The sequence below is a fragment of the Acinonyx jubatus genome, chromosome D1 (genome assembly GCF_027475565.1).
Source record: "Acinonyx jubatus isolate Ajub_Pintada_27869175 chromosome D1, VMU_Ajub_asm_v1.0, whole genome shotgun sequence".
NCBI lineage: Eukaryota > Metazoa > Chordata > Mammalia > Carnivora > Felidae > Acinonyx > Acinonyx jubatus.
The window spans coordinates 57,710,486-57,733,426 of record NC_069390.1 but is presented as its reverse complement, the minus strand read 5'-3'; the positions used below and the strand labels follow the sequence as shown (position 1 = coordinate 57,733,426).

General features: G+C 54.8%; 1 protein-coding gene and 1 long non-coding RNA gene across 6 annotated transcripts in view; one reads left to right on the top strand and one right to left on the bottom strand.

The window, feature by feature from the left end:
- The window catches only part of DGAT2 (diacylglycerol O-acyltransferase 2), a 31,680-nt gene extending 11,058 nt beyond the window's left edge, over nt 1-20,622 (bottom strand). Inside the window, exons 1-3 of the mRNA XM_015073899.3 lie at nt 20,370-20,622; nt 5,583-5,711; nt 169-276 (exon numbers count right to left, since the gene is read on the bottom strand). Of these exons, the coding sequence (XP_014929385.1) occupies nt 169-276; nt 5,583-5,711; nt 20,370-20,409 (277 nt within the window). The 5' untranslated portion in view covers nt 20,410-20,622. The remainder of the gene's footprint in view (nt 1-168; nt 277-5,582; nt 5,712-20,369) is intronic.
- A 122-nt stretch (nt 20,623-20,744) lies between these two features.
- LOC113593772 (uncharacterized) overlaps nt 20,745-22,941 on the top strand; it is a 69,811-nt gene continuing 67,614 nt past the window's right edge. For 4 of the 5 annotated variants that reach the window (XR_008290504.1, XR_008290506.1, XR_003414102.2 and 1 more), the window contains exons 1-2: nt 20,745-21,277; nt 21,930-22,183. This is a non-coding gene — a long non-coding RNA (uncharacterized LOC113593772). The remainder of the gene's footprint in view (nt 21,278-21,929; nt 22,184-22,941) is intronic. The other variant, XR_008290505.1, reaches the window with a different exon arrangement.

Sequence of the window (22,941 nt, the reverse complement as noted above, 5' to 3'; positions counted from 1 at the left end):
GGGGCTTTTAACACCTCAGACCACCCCCTGGGCTGGCTCCAGGCTTTCCCCTTAGTAAGTGCTAAGGAAAATGGGGTGGCACTCACGCTGAGGAAGCTCACGGTGGGCAGGAGGGAGCCCACCTCGTCCCAAGGGTGAGGGGGTGGGGCTGGGAGGCTGTGCTCTCACCTTTCTTGGGCGTGTTCCAGTCAAAGGCCAGCCAGGTGAAGTAGAGCACGGCGATGAGCCAACAGTCGGTGCAGAATGTGTACATGAGGATGGCGCTGCAGGCCACTCCTGGTGGGGAAGCAGATGGCCACAGATCAGGCCCTGTGGTCCCCGGGGGGGGGGGGCTCCGTTTCCCCCTGGGCAAAGGCTTACCAATGACAGGACCCAGGCACAGCTGGGGCCGCGGGCAGAGAAGGTCTGTAGCCACAGCCTGGGGAGGAGCAGGCTCCCGGGGACAAGAGCCTCATCTAGATTCTAATGGGCGTCCCTGGTGTTGAGGGGCTCATGGGCTCCATGTGGTCTGGGCAGTAGTGCTGGGGAAGCCATCCTTGGAGCTGATCTTTCTGGCCTTTCCTCGCACATTCTCCCAACCCCAGTACCTCACCCCCCCACCGTTACTGTGGACACAGGGAGGGACCTGCCAAGTGCCTCTACATCTCAGGACTTGGGTGGAGCCACTGTCTCATGTGTGAGGCCCGGGGACTTTATCCCATTTTGGAAATGAGAACACCAGGGCTTGAGGAGGAGGTAACATGCCCAAGGTCACCCAGCAGGACGGTGGCAGAACCAGCATTCAAACTCAAGCTGGACCAGTAAAACCATAATCTGCACCAGGCTTTAGAAGTTCACCCAAAATCAGGGCGCCTGGGTGACTCAGTGGGTTGAGCTTCAGACTTCAGCTCCGGTAATGTTTTCACGGTCATGAGTTTGAACCCCGCTGTCAGCCTGTCAGCATAGAGCCTGCTTTGGATCCTCTGTCCCCCCTTTTCTCTGCCCCTTCCTTCTTACTCTCCCTCTCAAAAAATAAAAAACATTAAAAATTAAAAAAAAAAAAGAAATTCACCCCAAATCAGAAGCCCCAGACTGCCACCAGAGGGACCTGAGATGGATTCCTGCCCCAGGAGGAGGGCCGTCTTCTACCAACATAATGGAGCAGCAGGCAGTCCCAGGCCAAAGCCCAGAGCCCATAGGCCCCCTTGCAAAACCCCAACAGGGCCCCCAGATGACTGTCTGGGTCCAGCTTCCATGCAATCACTCCTTTCTGGGTCTCCTGGCCCTAACATTGAATACCGTGGCACAGAAAGGAAGGAAGGTCTGTGCCAGAGCTGGTGTACCTCATGGCTGGCCCCTAGAAGGCTTCCTCAGGGCCTCTCTTCTTCCCACTTCTACCCAGCCATCAAGGTCTAGCTCAGACCAGATCTCTTCAAGATCTGTTCTCCAGTATCACACTACCCTTCCACACAGATCTCTCACCTCTGAATTCTTCACACTAGGGAAGGGGGGCACATCTTCTTTGCTCCCTGGCACTCAGTCTAGGGCTGGGGCAGCAGGTACTCATGCTTGCAGAAGCGTGGCTTCCGTCTAGCCACTGCTCAGGGGGCGAAGTCAACCCTTGTTGTATGCCCACTCTGCTGGGCCCTGTGCTGGTCATGGGTGCTCCAGGGCTGCCCGGCTCTGCAACCCATGCCCTCTCTTCTTCCCGTTATACTGAGCCTTCTCTGGTTTAATGAGGGACAGGGGAGGTCTGGACGGACTCTCCATGAGCCTAAGAGCAGGAAAATGGTGGGCCCTTGTCATCCACAATCCAGTCCTGTTCTACTCCTGAGCTAACCTCTCTCAAGGTAGCTGAATACAGCACAACTATCTTGGAAGGGGCAATGAACATAGAGTGACCGGGCATCCAGCTTTTCAGGACCAGCTTAGGAGCGTGACATCACAGATGGGGAAGGTGAGTCTCTAGGGAAGCGTTTGCAGTCTACAAAACTTTGTTAAAGGCAAACTGGGAAGTATTTGAAGCAGCTTGGTGAGTGGCTGTGCCTAAGTTAAGGTCACTAACAAAGTCACTCACACTGTTGAGCAGTTGCCTTTGGTGCCCTTTCTTAAGCCTGGGACAAGGGCCATTCTAGCCCTCTAGACTCCAACAGGCACCCAAGCTCTTTCAGAGGCCAGACGGATTCTCCAGGTAGGGCCTGGGCAGGGAGGGCCCTGAGGTTCAGGCTAGGGTTTGAGCATCCTGGAAATCTAGCTGCCATCAAACCCCCAACTCTCCTAAGGGGAAGAATGACCAGGGGATGCTGAGCCACAGGCCCCGATGCCCCACTGCCTCAACGTCTGGGCTCTCTGGGAGGGTGAGAATCCCTACCTACTGTCCTCACTCTGGTGCTAAGGCAGCCTGGATGGAGAGAGAGAGAACCAATGGAGAATCTAGAGACTGTATGCTAGTTCTGGACTTTCTCAGCCCAGGTGGCCACTCTCCCTAAGCCCCACATGTCCACACCATGCGCCAGACTACTTCCTGCACACAGCCCTTCAGCCTGAGCTCCCTGGGAGCTGGAACAGTGCCCTACTTACCTCTCCAGCCCTAGCAATCAGCCCAGAAAAGGCTTCCTGAACAAAAAATGACCTGAACCCACGAAATGGCCTCCTTTCTCAGAGCCTGACCCCAGTCCTCTGAACAAAAGGCTCCCTGCTTCACCATCGTGGGCTACAGGGCTGCAGCCAGAAGCCCCATCACAGGGTCCATGAAGTGAAAACAACTACTTAAAGACCCTGCTGGCTCCATGTGTGGAAGGCCCACAGCCACCTTCACAATCGCCCCCCTCCCCACATCTGGGTAAAGCTGGTGATTCAAAACTCTCGTCACCAAGGCCTGTGAGCAGGGTGGCCTGTGACTGCTCAGTGGCAGGGAGGCAGCAGGCCCGTGATGAGTGTGGACGTGCTCTTCCGTGAAGCCTTAGCCCCGCCACTCATCAGGTGCAGCCCCTCCTTGAGCCTCAATGTTCTCACAGGGTGTTGGGAAGGTTACATGAGACGATGTGAAAAAGAGCTTAACACACAGCTAAGTGTCCCCTCTGGACATCCATAGACTTGGATGGGGAACAAAATAACACCTTTAATTTGTACCCATATCTTAGGGAAATTCCGTATTTCCTTCATTTACGCGTGTAACACACCCCCGTAGGATTAGCAGTGACACCAATAGAGAACAAAGGTGCTTGCGTATCCCATCTACAGCAGTGGCAGATATCTTAAAAAATGATTTATTCTCATCACTACTTAAGAATTATAGTAACGGTAAAAAAAATTGTAGTAATCATTAAGCCTGCTGCTAGATCTTTCTATTTAACGTAATAATAGAGAGGCACACGTGTTACTGTACATCTAGTTCGATTTCTTAAATGCACACATATTTACACTTCAATATCACTGGTTTTCTCTGAAATCCCCTATCCTTTGCATGACACATTTAAACACGCTGAGGAAGTCGTATAGCCTTTGCCACAAGGCCAGAGGAGTCGACTGCACGAAAATGGTAAAGAGTCACTCTGTTCAGAGGTAGGTGATGGGGCCAGAGCAGCCTCTGTAACACGGGATGAGCCTCTGCCAGCAGATTTGGGTGGGAGCAGGAAGGAGAGGCGGGCTGCCCAGGGCAATAATTAGCGGCAGCTCAGCACACCTACCCATCCAACCGGGCTTGGGTCCCACCTACACGAGGGCGTTGGGAAGATGCCGGGCCGGTTTCTGGGCTATGTTGGACTTGATCAATTGTTAACCTTCAACTTGAGGCCAGTCCCTGTTGCACACTGCATGGACTGGGGTTCTACCTGCTGCTCTGCTCCCCATCAGCCACACTCTGACCCACTAAGCCAGAGATAGTGGGGGCTTCTTGGTACGAGTGGGGACAGAGGGACCTGCTACAGCAGGCTGCGCAGGTGTCTGGGAGGCTGTAGCCCATGGGGTCCTGTCCTGGTCCCACTACTTCCTCCTCATTCTGGGTAAGGCTCTGCCCCTCTGGGCTCTCTACTCTAGGACCCTTATAAGTGGCCAAATGTAGTCCAAGGTGGCGGTTTGAGCCCTAAGGGAGCCAGTTTAATGGGCTCTGTTCCCCAGACCAGTGTTGACCTCGTAAAGTCCCTGTAAGAATCTGAAGACCGTAGTTGCCCTTCACCCCAGAAAAAGGTACACATATTCTCACATATAATTCTTCACCTAATTTGGAGGGTTCATGGTCCTCTCCCTAAAGCCCACTCTCGGGCCTAAAGGTGAAAAGGGGCTATTTCAGACCAGGTCCACTAACTCTGAGCTCTCTGGGAAGGTGGGCTCCCTGGAGGGTGCACTGGGCTTCTACCCAGATCCCAACTGTGCCACTTAACGGGCTTCACAGTCTCGGAGAGTCACCGAGCCTCTAAGCTTCCATTTCCTCACCTGTGAAGTAGAAAGTCAAGGAAAGGCGCATCAAGTGCCTGGTACACTGTGGGGGCTTGATAAACAGCACCCTGTCCCACCCCTCTGCCCGCCAAAGGAAGGGAGGGGCAGCAAGGAACTGCCCTGGAAATGTGGTCTCAGAGGCCCCCACGCCTCCTGGAAGGATAGCCGCTTTGCACTGACAGGGCAACTCGTGATAAACTCCATCAGCCCGGACAATCTTAAAGAGTGGTGTGCCCCGAAGGACTCTCCACAGGCACTGGAATGTGCTCTGTGATACTCTGCCCTGACTTGCTGGGAGGCCACTCACTATGCTGAGAACACAGGAGCCTGGGGAAGAAGCGAGGCTGCTGGGAGAGCAGGGGCTGGCCCGCACAAGGGCCCTTTCCTCCTCCCAGATAATCCCCCACAGCCCGACCCTGGTCTGGCAGCCCAGGGCCAGGGAACGAGTGCTTGACCAAGCTGGACCTGTAGTAGCCAAAGCACTGCCAGGGGAGGGGCTGAGAGAGAGAGAGAGAGAGAGAGAGAGAGAGAGAGAGGCTTTAAATGCGCCAGAGGGAGTAGCTGGGGACTGTGTCGGGTAGAGGGTACCGACAGCTGGGAGGGGGTCTGAGGGCACATCCCAACAGCAGCTCCCATACAACGGGGGCCCACCGTGACCAGGCCCTGTGCTGCAGGCTCTCATCCCTTATCTTCAAGTCCCACAAAGGACGCATGGAGTCAGCAGCACTTTTGTCACATTTGCAAAGAGGAAACACTTTCAGAGAGCTCCGGGTCACAGAGCTTGCCTGTGGTAGAGTCACGACTCAAACCCGCACCGTACCACACTAAAGCAAAGCTGCACACCTACTGGAAAATGGATGTGGGTAGGCAGTGTGGCATGTGGGAAAAACACAGGCTTTGGGGGTCCTACAGAGGTGGATTCAAATTTTTGTGACTTGGGTAAGTTACTTACCTTACGTGAGAGTTGGGTTTCCTATCTGGGAAATGGGGACTGTACCACCGCCTCCCACTGCATCTCACTGAGTCCTCACCCATGCCTACGGGTAGAGCACTTGATCGGGCACCCAAGAGATGCTCTTACCCTTCACCCCTGCAGAGCAGAGCTCCTGCTCTCACCTTTGCTGGGGAGACCCCTGCCTGCCCTCACCCGCTAAGCCCTGGCTTACCAAGCACAAGGAAGGACAGGACCCATTGTAGCACCGAGATCACCTGCAGCTGCTTTTCCACCTTGGACCTATTGAGCCAAGTGACGGAGAAGATGTCCTGGAGGGCGGAGAGGATGCTGGAACCAGTGCCTGCAGCAGAGGGGACAGGTCAGCCTGTTGCCACCCTTCCTTCCAGCCTCAGAGTTCCCAACACGAACCCACCCCCACATACACACTTTCCTACATGTGAGAGGAACATGGGCCACAAAATCAGACAGCCCTGGGTTCAAATCCTAGCCCTGCCACCCAGTGGCTCTGTAATTCCGGGCTGTTCGCATGCTTCCCTGTGCCCCAGCTTTGACAGATACCCATTGGGAATGGTGTTCCCCTCGTGGAGTCATTCTGGAGACCAAATGAAGTATCCAAAGAGGCTGGGGGGAAGCTCTCCATAATTTCCAGTTCTCTTCCCTCCCCCTTTCACCCCAATCAAACTCCTGTCCTTATCCTTTATCTGGATCTAGTACAAATATTTAATCTTTACTATCTGTGCCTGTGAGGCCAAGGACAGAGGTTCAATATCCAACTTGCAATGTTTTTTTTCTCCAAGTGTACTTTGAGTACCCCAGTCCCTGCCCCCTCTCATCCTCACGACCCCTTTTCCAGCAGTCTGAGCCCTCTTGTCCCCACCCAACACCACCACTGCCATTACCACCTTCAGAGGGATTTACACTTCCGGCTTCATCTCAGTGCCCAGAGCTTGGGGCCCAGAGAGGAACGGAGCAGGAGCTTTTGCTTCCCTAAAGGACCCCATGGCCAGTGAGCTTCAGGAAGCCTGGGATAGTGAGGGCGGTAATTATGTTTGCTACCAAGCAGGTGCCAAGCCTAGAAGGTAGGCCAAAATGTCCCCACTTAATTGGCTCTTTGGCTGTGCCCCCAGGATGATGCCCTGGACTCCAGTGGCTAATAGGCAGTAGGACCAGAAAGCCTGGTGATGGCAGGAAAGGCAGAACTGGGGAAGAGCTGAAAGGCAGAACTGGGTGAGGCTCCTCACCCATAGCCTACTTCTTTCAGCATCTGGGCCAAAGGAAGTGGGTCATTTCAAACCCCCACATCTGCTGAGCCCCAATTGCATACCCTGCACTCTATACGTCTTCACTGAGTGCTTCCTGTGTGCTGGTCAAACATTCCTTCACACCAGCCACTCTGCAAGGCCCAAGCACTGAGTCACAATCTTGTCTTTGAGGGTCTCTTGACTTTTCATCCTGGCCTACTGCTGGGAGAGGGTTTAGGGGCTTACACTCAAGCCTTTGCATTTCTTCAAAATCTGGACAGCAACAAGGTCAGAGCGGAATTTAGAAAGGGACATAACCCTCATCTGCTGAGAGTTAACAATTGCTTTGACTTTTAGGAGACACACAGATAACACCAGACCTCAAGGCAGACATACCAGTCCTGGCTCCTGTACCTGGTCTAATGGATCAGAGGAAGGGGTCATGGAACAGCAGAAGACCCAGACGCCAATTCAAACCTCGGTTCCACTCACTATGTGACCCCAGGCAAGACCGCCAAGGCTCCTTGCCATATCCCCAGGGCATGGCACCTATGGGTGCTGAGTAGCCCTGTATACTCCACGGGCATAACTGGGGTAGAGGTAGTCGTACGTGAACTTACAAAAGCAAATGAAGCTGGGCCACAGAGGCATTCCAGAGGCTTTGGCATAATGCTCCTTGGCCCTCTAAATAAAAACCCTACCACCACGGGCCCTTTCTACCTTCACACTTTCCCAAAACCCATGCTAGAGCCTGAGGGCCCCCCTGGGGTCAACGAGTAGGGCCCCATTGGACGCTCAGGTGACTGAGGAGGAGCACTGACTTGCTCAGGGTTACCCAGGCAGTAGGAGGTGGAGCCAGGGCTGGAACCCAGGATTCCTGCTCCCGGCTCATGGTGCCTCCCTTTCCCCTACAGCAGGTGCCAAGCACAAAGGGCTCTTGTACTTGTACGTGGGACACAGCAGATCTGAGACAGGTTATGCTCAGGGCCTGGCAAACCTGTCCAGAAGTGGGGAAAGGCCTGTGTAAATACATGGGGGAGAGAAGTGTGGCCCAAGCACAGGCCTGAACCCCTGATCCCAGGGCTGGCCTCCCAAGTTATGGCTTTGCTGCTGGCTCTGCCTCCTGAGCTGTGCTGGATGAAGTGAAGCAAGAGCCGTGGCAGCTAAGGTCTGGGTCCCAGTGTTGTGGCTGCAGAGAAGACAGAATATACTCCAGCACCTTCCTCGTCCAAGTGCGGCCTGAGCGCTGTTTAGAAATGCATAATCTAGGCTCCAGCCTGCACCTGACAAATCGAAGTCTGCATTTTAACAAGATCCTCAGTCCAAAGTCTCAGGTAGGGTAGTCTGGAGCAGGGGTGGAGGTGGGGGAAAGAGCTGGGACCTCTAACTTCTGCTGGGCAGGGAATAAAAGGCAATGGTCGTGGGACCAATGCCTACTGCAAACAGGACCCTGAGGTCAGCAGCTTGAGGAGTGCTTAAGGAAAGGGCTCACTGGGACGCCTGGCTGTCTCAGTCGGTGGAATATGCAACTCTTGATCTCAGGGTTGTGGGTTTGAGCCCCACATTGGGTATAGAGGTTACATAAAAATACAGTCTTTGAAAGAAAAAAAAAAAAAAGGAAAGGGCTCTGGGTGAGGGCCAGCCGACTGGTTCCACTCATCATATGGAGCTCTCCTGCTTGGGAAGAGGCCACACAGTAATTCCCCACTGGTGACATAAACCCTGTTGAAACAACTGAAAAGACAAGTTCTTCCTCACGCCTAAACCAAATCCATCTGCTAAGCTCATCTCACAATTAGATGTGGCCAGAGTGCTGGAAGGTGTGTGACCCTCACCCTAATAACCAGACAGAAAGAAGGAACCGGAGGGTCTCACACCAGCCCCAAGGCAAGCGGCCAGAGCCAGTTTTTTCCACACTGCCCGGCCTGTTCTCACCCTGTCTTATCCCAACTATCTCCCACAGCCCATTCTGCAACAAAGTAGGAAATGCCAAGTGCACTGAGAAGTGACAGGTGTTTCTGTGGAAGTCAGAGTGAGGTGCTACCCAGAGTGGGAGGCCAGGGGGATGCTGCCTTCCTTCCTCTGGCCCACTCAGCTGCCTCTGGGCCAGACCATCCCAGCCTGGCTGACCACAGAACCCAGCCCTGTTGCTGGCCTACCCATGACACTCAACCCCAGCCCCAGTGGAAGCCTCCTATGAACATAAGAGACGTCAAGCCATTGGTCCTCTGCCCGGAAAGCCCCTCTTTGCATTGCCCACCTGATGAGACCCTGACAATGAGATAAGGCAGCTCGTCCTTTGAAACCCAGAATGGCCAAGCCTTTGCAGAGAGGTTATCATTCTTTCCCTGGGATTATGAAGTCTGAAGCCCATGCAAGCCTGGAACTGTCAGAAGCCATCATACCTGTCCCCTGCCTGTGGAAAAAGCCTGTCTGGAATGAAGTCAGGAGAGGCCCATGGAACAGAGAAATAAGAGAGAGAAAAGGAGTCCTCACTCTGGGTCCCATGGCCCCTCCCCTCGTACTAACCGCAGATTACAAATCTATTCTCCCATGATGCGGCCAGGCCTGGGTCTGATCCATGTCTGGGTTCCCAGTGGCCTGCCAGGGCCTGGCCCAGAGCAAACACTGAGACGGGTTTGCTGAGTGAGAGGAGGAGCAGGTCTCTGATCTGGCTGTTCCTCAGGCCCCCCAGCTGCCTCTTTTCACGGCCAGGTGAGAGGCATGCTGCCCACGTGACCCACAGAGTACTATCCACCGGCGCTCGGATTCCTCACCAGGCCTGTGAGCTTGCCATCATCACTCCCACTTGGAAGGTGATAAAAAAGTGACAGGGCCAAGGTCACTTAGCCAGAGGGTGGCACAGCTGGACTCAATTCGGGCAAATTGGATTTGGCTTGGATTCTGTTCCTATGCTGCAGGTCCCCCCGAGTTCTTTCTCTCTTCTCCCCACAGCCAAGTGGGGGGAAAGCTGGGAGGGGATGGGGAGAATGAATGGTCTGTTTTCCTTCATAGGGGAAGACCAGGAGCAGGCATATTGTGGAGTGAGTGAAGTGGTAGCAGGCCTCCAGGTTTCAGTCCCAGTTCTGCCACCGACTCCTGTGTTACCTTGGCCAAGTCACTTTACCTGTCGGGGCGCTGGTTTCCCATCTGTAAAATGAGCGATCTCTGCGATTGCTCAAACTCCTGGGGATACCACCTAGAGGCTTGGTACAGTTGCCCAGCAGATGGGAAGTGAGGCTCAGCTGGGTACCCTCGGGTCAGCACCCAGCTGCCAGCAGCTCCTCTGCCGGGCTGTGGCAGAAGCTGGTGTGCAATCAGATGCCACCACCACCACCGCCTTCACACTTAGCCTGACTGTCCTCCAGCCCTGGGTGGGGCTGGCAGGGAGTGACAGCATCTAGCTCAGTCTACTCTGCTCCCACGCCGCCCTCTCCTGGCCTTCCCCAGCACAAAGCACCCTCCCTGCCCTCTCAGCACCAGTCCTGCTGGCCGGCCTCCTCTACCAGCGTCTGCTGGGTGCCGGGCTCACACCTGACTCGTCCATGTGCCCTACGCAGGGCCTGGTGAGAGACGGTGCTCACAGAGGTTTACACACGAATGAACAGACCACGAGCCGCAGATGCAGTTGAAGGCCCGGATGTCCGAGTGAGTGGACAGGAAGTGGCTTGACAGGAAGGCCCCAGTGCCCTCAATGAGGACCTTGGCCAGGGTGGAGGTGGGGGGGGGGGGGGCAGGGGGCCTCCCTCTCCCTCCCTGAACGTGAGTTCCCCGCTGTGATGCAAACAGAACCCACTACCCACATGTCTTTTTTTTTTTTTTTCATGGAAGGAGACAAGCCGAGCTACAGGCTAACTTCACGAGTCCTGTGAAGAAATGTTCCCAATAGCTAATTCAACTAGCTGCTCCAAGGCAGGCACCATCCATCTCACCATTTATTTTACACAGCTCGTTTGCTCCTAGATCGGGGAGGGCAGAGGGAGTGGAGCTGCCAGAGAAGCCCAGAGCAGTTCTCTTACACCCAGCAAGGAAGCCACCCCATCTATATGGGGCTTCGGTGTCCCACGGCGCTCCCCAGGAAGGCAGGCAAGGCAGGGATGGCAAGCCCCATTTCACAGAGACGGAAACTGAGGCAACTTAAAGCCAAAAGACATTAAACCCGTCGCCTGAGGTCAGGGTACAGGAGAGCTAAGACTCGAGGCTGGTATTGGGGCTCTGCGTCCCTCATCATTCCTGTGAGGCCAAGCCAACGAGGGCTGGTCCCCATGACACAAGCCAGTGCACACCCAGACTTTAGGAACACGCCCCTGCCCGAGGGAGGGCCACCTGCTTGGCCCCAAACCGGGCCCCGAGTCTACTGGGGACATCCTCCCATGGGCTGGCTGTACAAGGGATGTGACCTCCACCCCCACATGCTCCCACAGGTCACGCTGCCACCGCCAGGGCTAAGCCACAGCTGCCTACAGCAGTGGGGCCAGACACCCTCCATCCCAGAGCTCAGGCTGGGGTGGCAGTGGGAACGGGTGTGCGAACACCTTCTTGCCCAACATCTGATAGCACAGTGACCGGGAGGCCACGCCCAGGCTGATGAAACCAGGCCTTCCTGGACTTCCCTTGTACATGCAGGGGCAGGATCTGAGCTCTAATCCCCTTAATCTGAGAAAGGACCCTTGGCCAGCTCTACACCACATGGCTCTGTGACCTCAGGCAAGTCACCTAGCCTCCCTCAGCTTCAGTGTTCTCACCTATAAAATGAGGAGAATGATCCCCACCTTACAGGATTGCTGGGAAGAGTAAATGGGGGAAAAATGCACGTATGGTACATTTGGCATTTGTCGGATGATTTGTCGGAAGCTACTGTCACTGCTTCCACCATCGCGCAGAGTGGGAACAAGCGCAAAATTTCCTTAGATGTGCATGGTCCTGAGGTTGCGTGTTATGAGAAGAGGGGCAGAGTGGAGGTACTGGCCGAGGAGGCTCCAAGGAGGCAGCACGGCCTCCACAGGGCTTTGAAGACAAGATCTGGGAGGTGAAAGGAAGGAAAAGTGGGTGCTGCGATTGGGGGCAACTGTGGGACCAAAGGCTCAGAGGTAATTATAAAGGGCAGGCTAACCACCCAGGAACGGGGTTCACGTGCACCAAAAACAGAAGCTGAAAACAGGGAAGCCGGAAAGGGCTTGAGTAGCCAAAAGCGGCCTCCTGGGAGAAGGTGGGCGGGGACTGAGATAAGGCCTGAGGCACCGGGCACTTACGAGGTGCCGGGTACTGTCCTGGCACTGGGAAAACAGCAGTGAACACAGCAGACAGTGTCGTGCCTGTTCAGGGGCTTGAATCCTGCTGAGGGACAGATAAAACACCTACACGTAAATGTGTGATGTAATGCCAGGCGCGCATGAGAGCTATGAAGAAAAATAACTTGGAGTGGTGAGCTAGAGAGGGGACAAGGGGATCCTCTGACCTGTGGAGAGGAGGCCCTGAGCAAGGCTGGCCTCCGCGAGGCAGGAGCACACATGGACAGCTGTGGGTCATGCCTCAGGACGGCCCACACCACTTCCTCCAGCCACCTTCACACTGGCATTTGGGGAGGGGGCATGCCAGCCTGGAAAAGGTGCAGAGGACGAGAGGCTGGGCGTCGGGAGAAGGTGGCCACTAACCTACAGGAAGTGTGGCCTTGGTGAGTCACTTCCTGTGCAAACCTCAGTTTCCTCATATGTACAGTGGGGCTAATACCCACCCTGCCAAATTCTTGTAAGGATTAAATGAGGTAATGTATAGGCAAGAGCTTCATAAAAAGTAAAGACCTGCGTGAACGCTAGGTAATTATCAAGTGAGCCTCAGTTTCCTCTCCTGTCTAATGGGTATAACAAGCCCTGCCCTGCCTAGAGGCAGAGGTGTTAGCATCCACACACTTTGGGATTCAAACCCCAGCTCTGACTCTTGCCTGCTTTGAGACCCTGAGAGGCACTTCCCTGTCTGAGACTCAGTGTCATCCTTACTTATACAGGATTGTTGTGAGGAGTCTAAACAACTTACGAAAAAGGGACAGAGTGTCTGGCACTCTGATAGACACTAGGAAGATGCCAGCGAGGTCAAGAGATGCGAACCGCTTTAGGGGTCTCTTGATGGGGGGGTGGATATCATCCTGCTCATGTCCTCAACCCCAAGGATGCCAGACCCACCTGGACCTAAGCCCTGCCCTCAGACATCAGCTGCCAAGTGGCCCGTGAGGAAGTTGCCCCAAACTACTTCAAAGACCTGGGTATGAGAATGCATACAGGCAGAAAGATGGACATACTGACCCCTGGCAGACCCTTCTAGTCCCAGGGAGGTCCGGGAAGCCAGGCCAAGTGCCTAACAAAGCCGCTTCTTTAAGGCCAGAGGCAAGTTCTCTGCCGTGGCCCCCCACAAGCACCTTTCGGCCGGAGTCACACGTGTGGTGATGGGAAGGCCGGCCATGGCTCCAGGGGGACGTGCCAGGGGATTTTAGAGTCCCCGTCCATGCCTGCGCTCCTGCAAGCCTTGCACACAACACACCTCTCCACATGCTCAGCCAGATACTCCTTCCTTTCAGGAAGCCTCCCCACACCCTTGGCCCTGCCTGCAGTCCCCCAGCTAGAGTCCTATCACCCTCGGGTCCAGTCTGGTCAGACGTTCAGCTCGTGTTGGTAGACACCTGCCAGGCACTGAGCGCTGACACCTCAGACTTCCCTCAACCTTCCTGGCCGACTCTTCCTTGGGGAAGCCTACCGCGCCACTACTCTTAGACTTTCTTGTTATCGGGAAGAGTGTGCATTTGTCGGCAGGGACCTCATCTTGTTCACCTGGGTCCCTGTGCCCACGATGGGGTCAGGTCCAGAGCCGGTGCTTGGCCAGGTGTGCACTGCATGACTGGATACTGGAGGGGACGGAGAAGAATAAACAGGGCCCAGACAAGCACAGAGATAGGCCCTGTCCACAGCTGACTGACCTGGGCCATGGCAGAGAATCAACCAGAGCTTCCTGGGCAATCAGGAGGGACGGGTCTCCTCCAGCTGGACAGGCTGGAGTTAAATGCAGGAGCGGCAGTGGCAGGTTCCAGAGTGCAGGAGAGGACGGAGCCCCCAAACACTACCATTCATTCAATAGGTGCTTTCTAAGCACCCTTTACACACCAGGCCAGGCACTACACTGGATGGGAGCTGCCAGACCCTGCTTCTCCTCTGCTTCTTGGGCACCTGCTGGAGCCTGGGCTCTGCCCCTGGGCTATGGCTGGGGAGACAGGTCTGTGAACAATCAGGCACAGACGGTAAGTCAGGGCTGGGGAACCTGGGGTGGGGGGTGCCCAACCTGTGCTGGAGGATGTTCTCAGAGATGCCTTCCTGGAAGAAGTAATGGGTCAGGTGACATGTAAATGAGTAAGCATTAGCCAGGCTGACAGGAGGGAGGTACAGGGTCAGGACCTCAGGTGCTGGAGTCCTACAAATGGCATTTGCAAAGCCCTAGAAGGAACACAAATTTGAGGAATTAACTGCAAATAGCTCAGCCAGGCTAGAGTAAAGCAACTGTGTGAGTGGATGAGTCTAGTTGACAGAGTAGAGAGGGAACCATGAAGGACCAGTAATGCCAGGCCAAGGAGTCCTGGGCTCCATCCCCAAGGCCAAGAACACTGCTGTCCACCCCTCCCATCCCCTTTGCTAACTGCAGATGGTGCCTCCGGGCCCCTTGGCCACGAGCTGGCCATTCACCAGGTTCTCTCCTGGAAAGACTGATAGTGTCCCCTTTAAGGGTTAGGTGTCCTTAAAGCAGGGCCCATTGGCCCAAAGGGGAGGCCGACATACAGCTGTGGTGGGCTTGTGGGCTGGGAAGCCCCTGGCTTGGCCTCAGGAGTCTGCATGAGCTCAGTGGATTCCTGCTTGTCAGTCTTCAGGACCCCCTGTGTAGGATCTTGGCAGGGGACGAGGCGTCCTCCATATCCAGATGGGCTGGATTCCCAGGCCTCCTCTTTCCCTCTTTCCTCCTGGCCCTAAATTAGGGGTTTGGGTTGGATTAGCTAAAATCTGAGGTCCTGACAAGTTGAGCCTTCTGTGCTCTGCTAGAATCTGCTAATGAATTTTTAGCCACAAAAGATCCCCTAAAGGGACTACAAGCCCCTCCTTGGGCTATTCTAGAGGCCTGGCCTTCCAAGTATTTGGTTTTCATGAAGTAGGGTAGGGTCCTGGGAGGTGAGGTCAGGAAAGTGGGGCTCTTGGGATGTCATGGGCCCAAGATTCTGGAACCCTGGAGGTGATTGTTGAGGACCCCAATGGCCCACTTTCCCCACCCCCACATTCTGGCACAGTAAAAAAAAAATATCTACCGAGGTGGGAGGGGTTGCCATGGCAATACCACCGCCTTTCGGGTATGTCACCCAGAAGTCTCCAAATAGGCCCCTATCATAATCCATGAGCAAGTATGGGGAGCCGAGCTCCTCTGGGGCCTCACTTGGGCCCCGGGCAGACACGGGCCCACTTTCACAAAGACAAATAGAGAATGGGAATGGGGAGGAGGTTGAGCCCCAGGGTCCCCCAGCAGTCAGGGGCAAGATTGAAACCATATTTTTGCAGCAGAGCTGAAATAAATCCAAGGAGAATGGCTCATCTAGCTTTCCTCACTGTACAGATAAGGAGCCTGACGTCCCAAGAGGGCAGGGTCTTGCCAAGGTCACGTGGGAAGCGGATGCAGAGTTAGGCTCCTGGCCCTGTACTCAGGATGCTTAAATCTGCTCTAATGATGAAAGGAATTCATGTTTCCTCCTTCTGTTGATTTGCCCAAAGGGTTTGTGGGTTCGGCTTCCTTGGATCTGCACCACAACCTGGGTAGCTACTCGTATTATTCTTCTGCCCATTTTATAGATGAGGAGACTGAGAGTCAGGAAGGGGCAGTGGCTTCTTGAGGCTGCAGAGCAGTTCCGTGGCAGACCCCAGGCCCTCAGCTCTGCCGGCAGCATTGCATACCCAAGAGACCAGAGAAGTGCCGGAGGCCAAGAAGCTCTGAGGGCACCTTTCCCAGGGGCTCTCAAATCTTCCCCCCAGGTGGTTACAGACGAGCCACCCGGGGCCTGGACAGCGCATCCTCTGTCTCCCTTGTCTCTGCCTCTCGGTGCACCAGGGCCTCAGCCCATGTTCACTAGTCAGAGGCCCTGCAGTCAAACTGCCCATCCCACCCATATCTCATGCTTCCGTTTATGCTGCTCCCTGTACCTGAATGCTCTGGCCTGCCTTGCTAATGCCTTTTCATCTTTCAATATCCAGACTAAATGTTACCTCTTCTAGAAAGCCTTCGCTGACTCAAGATGGTTTAGCTGCCCCACCCTCACCATCAGGCCTCCACAGTTCCCCATGCCTCCTTCCCCATCACTGTGTGCATCACAGTGCACTGTCATCTTGTGTACATCCCCATCAAAGGCAGGGACCAGGACAGACCGACCCGTGCGTAGTACAGAGCCTGACACACAGAAGGCATTCCATCAGTAAACCAAAAGGTCCACACGCCAAGTCCCCACCATGGCACAGCCCTCCTGGATGCATCAGAGCAGGGAAGGTGCCACTCTCCAGTGGTGGGAGCCTGCTGTGTATGTCACACAGGATGAATGACAAGGATGAACTGGAGTTCGTTACGAGTTGCTTTGCAAAGGACTTTCTGCTTATGTTCACTCAAACCCTCACACTCTTGAGTGTTTGAGATTTTTGATGCTATTTTCCGTGTGGGGTAGTGAGATCCCCAGAGGGTGAGTGGGCCATCCGGCCATATCCCAGAGGGGAGCTAGGGCTGGCATCCTGGACCTCTGGCTTCTAAGGCTCTGGAAATGATAAGGGGGACCATGAGGAGCCCAGGTCCCCCCACTTGGCACTCCTCCCTGGAGCCAGCTCCTCATGAGACTGAGGGTATCTCCACAGCAGGGAACAGCTGCAGCCCCAGCACCCAGCAGGCACAGAGGCAGCTGGAAGAAGGACTGAGGAATCACACTGAAGCTAAAAGCAGGGCTTCCTCCCAAGAGGAACAGGGCAACTCTCAGGAGGGCGGAGGTTCCATTAATGATTCACTCATTGAACAAATATTTACTGAGCACCTACTACATACACGATACTAAATGCAAGGGACACAATGCTGACAAAGACAAGGTCCCTGTTCCAGAGGGGCTGACAACTTTATGGGGGAGACAATTACCTAAACAGATAAGGACACATGATAATTTAGGTAACGATAAGAGCTATAAACAATAAAACAAGTTGTGGCAACTAGGGGGCAGTTTTACACATGGCATGGTCAGAAAAGGTCTCTGAGAGGAGACTAAAGGATCTGAAGCAGCCATGCAAAGATCTGAACAGAAGAGCAGCACATGCAAAGGGCCTGAGGTAGGACAGAATTAGTGGGAATGCTGGAGGAACAGGAAGACCACTGGCAGTTCTGGAGCACAGCATGGCAGGAGATGATGTTTTAAGGTGGTGGGGGCTTCATGACCTCATGGAAGAGTTTTGAAGGTTTGATGTATGATGAGGGGCAACTGGCAGATCATCAGAGCTCTGGGGGCCTGTGATGTCTCTATCCATCAGGCAGCTGGGGGTGTTTCCTCCAAAAGCTTGGGAAGAGGGGATCTACCACCCCATCATGGAGACTGGGAGCAACTTTTACTCCTTCAGGAAACTGCTGAGGGTCTTCAATAGCCAGAACCCTGTGCTCAGCCCCTCACCACCTCTCTCTTGGTTAAGGAGGCAAATCACAGACTGGGAGATGCATCTAGATTCCAGGCCTCGCTTTGATAACTCTGAACCAGTCCCTTTTCTCTGGGGCCCTCAGTATCCCACAGGTAACTTGAAGGCTGGGCCAGACCCAGCACGAACAGATAGCTTTGATTTTATGACTCAAGTATTTGCTGCTGAATTTGAGGTGGGAGGATGGAGGTGGAGCAGGATTTCCACACTGGCTACTGAGTCACTCAACCTGCCAAGAAAATATCACTCTTGGCCCTCCTTTCCCAGCATACAAGAGCCCTTGGCAGCACAGAGGGCCCCCAAAGTGGCCTCTGTGCTGTTAGGGAAGTGGTACAGGGGAGAAAGACATCTACAAAGAACCAGGGGAGAGGGGAACAGGAGAGTGCCATTCTTCTCCTATGATTCAGGATTGGGTTAGGGGACTGTCAACCCTCAGTTCCAGAGTTATCCAACAACCTAACCTCCTAGTTTCACTCCCTACCGAGCTCCTGCTTGCATACCCCCGGTAATGGGGAGTTCGATCCTTACCCACACCAAGTCTTTTACAGTCCTCAACAGCTATTAGAAAGGATTCCTCCATCATATCAGAACCTGCCCCCTGTAATCCTACCCCTGTTCCTGGTCTTGCTTTTTGGAGGCACATCGAACAAACAGATCAGCTCAGAATTTTACTGGAGTTGCCACGATTTTGTGCTGGGTCCTGTGCTAAACCCTGAGGATATAGGCAGTGCCCGCGGGTTCTGTCCCGAAGAGCCTCTGGTCCAGGGGCAAAGGCAGGAATGCACATGTGACTAACTCAGCCTCCACCCCAGGCACAGGATAGTCCTTCAGAGATTAGAAATTACCAACACAGACCCCCGCCTCCCCCAACAGACACCCACCTACCCATGCTCCCACAGCTGGCTTTCTCTTTTGGCCAACAAACCAGTTACCAAGGTATCGACTTCAATCTCTCACCCAACGCAGGACTTCCTTTCACAGAATCCATGGTCTCTCCTTGAATATCGCCACTGACCAGGTGTTCGCCACCTCACAATGGTGGCAACTTATCCAGAGAGGCAAACCAGGCCACTGGGGAGTGTCTTCCAAGACCAAGGATGTAGAAAGCCATCTAATGAAGATGCCCAGATAACATAGCATTTGCTTCAGCACCCTCCCCTACCCCACCCAGCCTTTCACCAAAGCAGGTCCAGAGAGCTACCATGTGACTGGTTTGCATTTCATACCAGCCCTTGCTACATCCCATGATGGAATTCCTTGCAGCCAGTTAAAAAAAAGGGAGTGGGGGGGGGGGGGAACAAGTTTTAAAGATCTGAAAACAACATGGGGATATTAAATGAGTTGGTCACTTTTATTGACTACAAGTCCTCCTGAAGTACAGGTGCTAGGTCAAAAACATGAGAGTCAACAACTCCTAGAAGGATGCAGCTCACAGCCAGTGGACAGCAGAAGTGAGGGAAGGGGATCTCCGGGAAGGACTGCCCTAGAGAGAATCCTTATCCCATCCCCTGGAGACAAAAGCATTTTTAAAAGCATGAACATGGGTAAGTCCCTTCCTTCCCCTGACATGGGCATCAAAGGGCACAGTGAACAGAAAAGCACTCTTAAGTGAGAGAAGAGGCTGTCATAGGCTATTGGGCCGGATGCACGGAGCAGGCTGCTTGCCCCCAAAATGGCAACAGCAGCTCAGTACCTTTCCAAGGGCAATGCCAATGCCCAGGACATAGTTAAACCGTGATGCAGTGCCGGGGTGGGTTACTTTGCAGCTACTAGAAGATTATAAGTGATTCTGAGGAACAGAGGAACTACTCAGAGAAAATAGGATTTAGAACTATATCTGCAGGATGCCCTCAACTTTATATAATGTGTATAAATAAAATCATAAAGGAATATACTCAAAGAGCAATAGGAAGCCATTTTTGGATAGTTGATTGGCCAGCCATTGTTATTTTGTTCCCGTTTTTCTCTAGTTTTCAAAATCCCAATAACTAGTAAGTTTTATTTTCATAATGAAGGTGGGCAGGGTAGGTGATTGTCAGTTACCGAAGGGAAAAAAAACGCTAAGTAGGAGAGGTTCAGCAAACAGATTAAAGCTTTAGGCGGAGGGAGGGAAACTTCAGAACACACAGACCTAGGACAGCAGTGATCACTTCCCAGGGTCCCTCTTGGCCAAGGCGTCTGTTAAGGAAACCTCCGGAAGGTATATCTTTTCCCATCAATTTCTCCAGCTATAAGTGAATATACATATTCACCAAGGGCCTCAGCTCCACGCTGGTGGAACAGGAACATGGGCCACATGGGGGGTACCCAGGGTCCCCCCACCCCACCTTCTCAGGGTGCCAGGCTCAGTCGCTGCTGAGTGGGCTCCTGAGACTGGCTGGAGGATGGGAGTAGGGCAGAGTACAGTGTGGGCACACCTGTCCCAGCCAGGCATGTTCCCAGTCTGGTGGCTATTTCAGAAGATTGCAAAACCTTGCCACTCGGCCCCATCCAGTCTCTCATAGCATGCTCCACCCGGTGAGGAGAGAGGGGAGGGAACTCGCAGGGGCCACAGACAGTGCTGGGGGTTGGGGAGGAGTTGTTAAATATCAACCTCATCTCACAGATGGGGAACACAAGCTGGGGGTGGGGGTGGGGGGTGGAAAGTGATGTAACAGGGGTTTCAAAACTTGATAAGTGCCAGAGTGAAGAATGAACTCAGACTACCATGCCGCCTGCATCTGACTAGGTCACCGGGATCCTTCCTTCTTCCCCGACCTAGGTGCGCTGCTGGGAGGGGGCGGCAAGCTTTGGAAAAGAAAAGAGAAAAGGGGTCGGGACCTCAACCCGCACACTGGCCAGTCCTCCAGCAAGGTACCCTCGTTATAAGAACACACTCCTGCCTGCCTCCCAGCCCTCGTCACATCCTTTCCCGAAAACCCGCGTGCAGCTTCCCAGCCCGGGATGGAAGCCGCCGAGGCCCTGCAGACCCCCGGGGCGGCGACGGCTCGTCTCCCAGACCCCTGTCCCACCGGCGGCCCCGCTCACCTCGCAGGACCCCGGAGTAGGCGGCTATGAGGGTCTTCATGCTGAAGCCGCTGCAGCTCACGGCCCCGCGGGAAGCCGGCTCGCCCTACGCCCCTGGCCCATGCCCCGGCCTCCGGGGCCAGGGCTTCGCGCCGAGCTCGGGGGGCCGGCCGGGGGACGGCGCCGACGCGGGGAGCTGGGGGCGCACCGCCCGTCGCGGCCCGAGCAGCTGCCGAAAGCGGGCCGTCGGTGGCGGCCACTGCGCTCCGCGCTGGGAGCGCGGCGCTTTATCACCTCACAACGGGGGCGGCCCGACGCGGGCTGGGGCGGGGCCTACCGTTCCACCCGGCCCGCCCTTCGTCCTCCGGGAGCGGGAGCGCGCGGCGGCGCGGGAGGGCGCGGGAGGGCGCGGGAGGGCGCGGGAGGGCGCGGGCTCCGGGGCTCTCGCGCGACGCGCGCCCCCGCCGTGCTGCCGCTCCCGGCTCCCTCCGCCGCCGTCCCGCGGGCACCCGTGGCTGCTGGGCCCGGACGCCGAGCTCGTGCAGCCCGCCGAGCGCCTTAGCGGGTGGTGCCTGCCCGAGGCCCGGCCTGCGCTTGGCTAAGATGCTAAGGTCCCGCCTCGCGTCGCTGGTGCCGGGATTCGTTAGGTTAGGCCTGGGCTCCCAAGCCACCCAAGCGGCCTCTACCTTTCCATCTGGTTATCAAGACACACCACGGAGCGTCTGTACACTGCGGGGTGCTGGGGACCCAGCCCAGCCCGCCCGGTCCCTGCCAGGGGCCGTGGCATGTCACGTTGGTGAAGGGTCGGGGTCGGGGGCGCCTGAAACAGCCACTCACAGGTGCTGACGGCAGTTGCAGACACAGGACCCCGAGGAGAGAGGGCCCCCCACCCCCCACCTCGGCTGGGGTTGGATGCACTTCCCGGAGAGGTGAGCGCACTGCAGTTTCAGTCTGGTTCTGGCCCTGCCCTCCGTGGACCTCAGTTTCCATATCTGTCAAGTGAGAACAATAATTTTTGTGAAATGCTTTGAAAACTAAATGAGGTAAGGTACAAAAAAAAAAAAAAAAAAGCCTAGCATAGTGCCAGACACATGTTCCAAAATTATTTTCATTGCCCATCGATGAGTAGTTTTGTAGATGGAGTCTGTCGGGGCAAGGAAGAGAGACAGATGGAATGTCTTAAACTAGGAAGGTTGACAGGAGACGACATTGCCCCTGGGCTACTGGACCGGAGATGATCAGTACGTTTCTGCCAGGCTGAGAGGAAGGAGAAGGGCATTTGGGCAGAGGCCACAGCACGGGAAAAGGCCTGGAGATGGGAACCCTGAGTGCCCTGGTGTGGCTGGCAGAGAGATGCGGGTCGGGGAGGAGTAGATGAGGCTGGAGAGGTAGACAGGGGCCAGATCTGAAGGGCCTTGTAATCCGGCCAAGAAACTTGGACTTCATCCTGTGGGGCATGGACCAAAGGAGGGGTGTGAAGAGCAGGGCACCTTGATTAGATTGGAGGTGGGCTGGCGGTGTGCAGATGGGGGCTTGGGGAATAGGGCAATAAAACGTGTCTCCAATTTGGGCCCTTCACAGACATGTGGAAACATCCAGCAGAGGATACAGAGGCAAGTCCAGCGGCTGAGAGGGGCAGCCTCTTTGCTTCTGAGCCAACTCACAGAGTGAGAACTCCCTCCTGTTGGCCCCCAAGCTGCTCACCCATCCCTAATACTTAAGCAGCTTGGTCCAGACTGGTTTTGGATGGAAAACCAGACCCAGAACTGGAGTAGTCCAGGGAGAAAGTTTCTTGGCAGTTTTCTTTGTCCTGGGACTGTTGTCTCCTGCAAGAGGTGAGCATGGGGGACCCACACCAGGCACTGACTTCTCCTGGCCCCCTCCCCACACATCCTAACATCCTCACATTCCTATCTGGAATGGTCTGCCTTGTTCCTCCTGCAGGTATGTGAGCAGGATGGCTCTGGGACCTGAGTCCCTTTTCCTTTATCTTCTCCCTATCCAAGCCCATGGGTGCTTTGGCCAAACCAGGGATAGAGAGGCCAAGTCAAGCTGCCAAGCAGGACTTGACCAGGGTGGGCTTCACCAAAGGTGGCACGTTCCAGCCCGTCCCGCTCAGTCACCAGTGTTGTGTTGCCATTGGGAATTCTGGGTGCGGCTTTGTAGCTTGTGGGGGGTTAGACACTTGCATGTCAGAGACTCCTTCCAGTGACAGCAACCTTCACCCTTCCACTGCACACAGCCCGTCTGCAAGGCCCAGGGGACACTTCCCCTAAGGGAGGCACAGGGCAAAAGGCAAAAGGCAAAAGGCAAAAAAAAAAAAAAAACCAACAAAAAAAACATTTACCAAGCACCTGCTCCATGCCAGGCCCTGCATGGCCTGTGTGCACTTACCCAATCCTCACAGCTGCCCTGCAAGGGGTGCTTATCACCCCCATTTGCAAATGAGGTACAGAGAGTTAAAGTGATTTGTCCAGGATCACAAAGTGAGGAAGTAGTATTAAGCTGGGATTTCTATTCAAGCCTTCCTGAACCTCAGAGCCCGTGTGCTTTCCCTAACACATGAAGACTGGGGAGAGGGACCAGCCCAGAC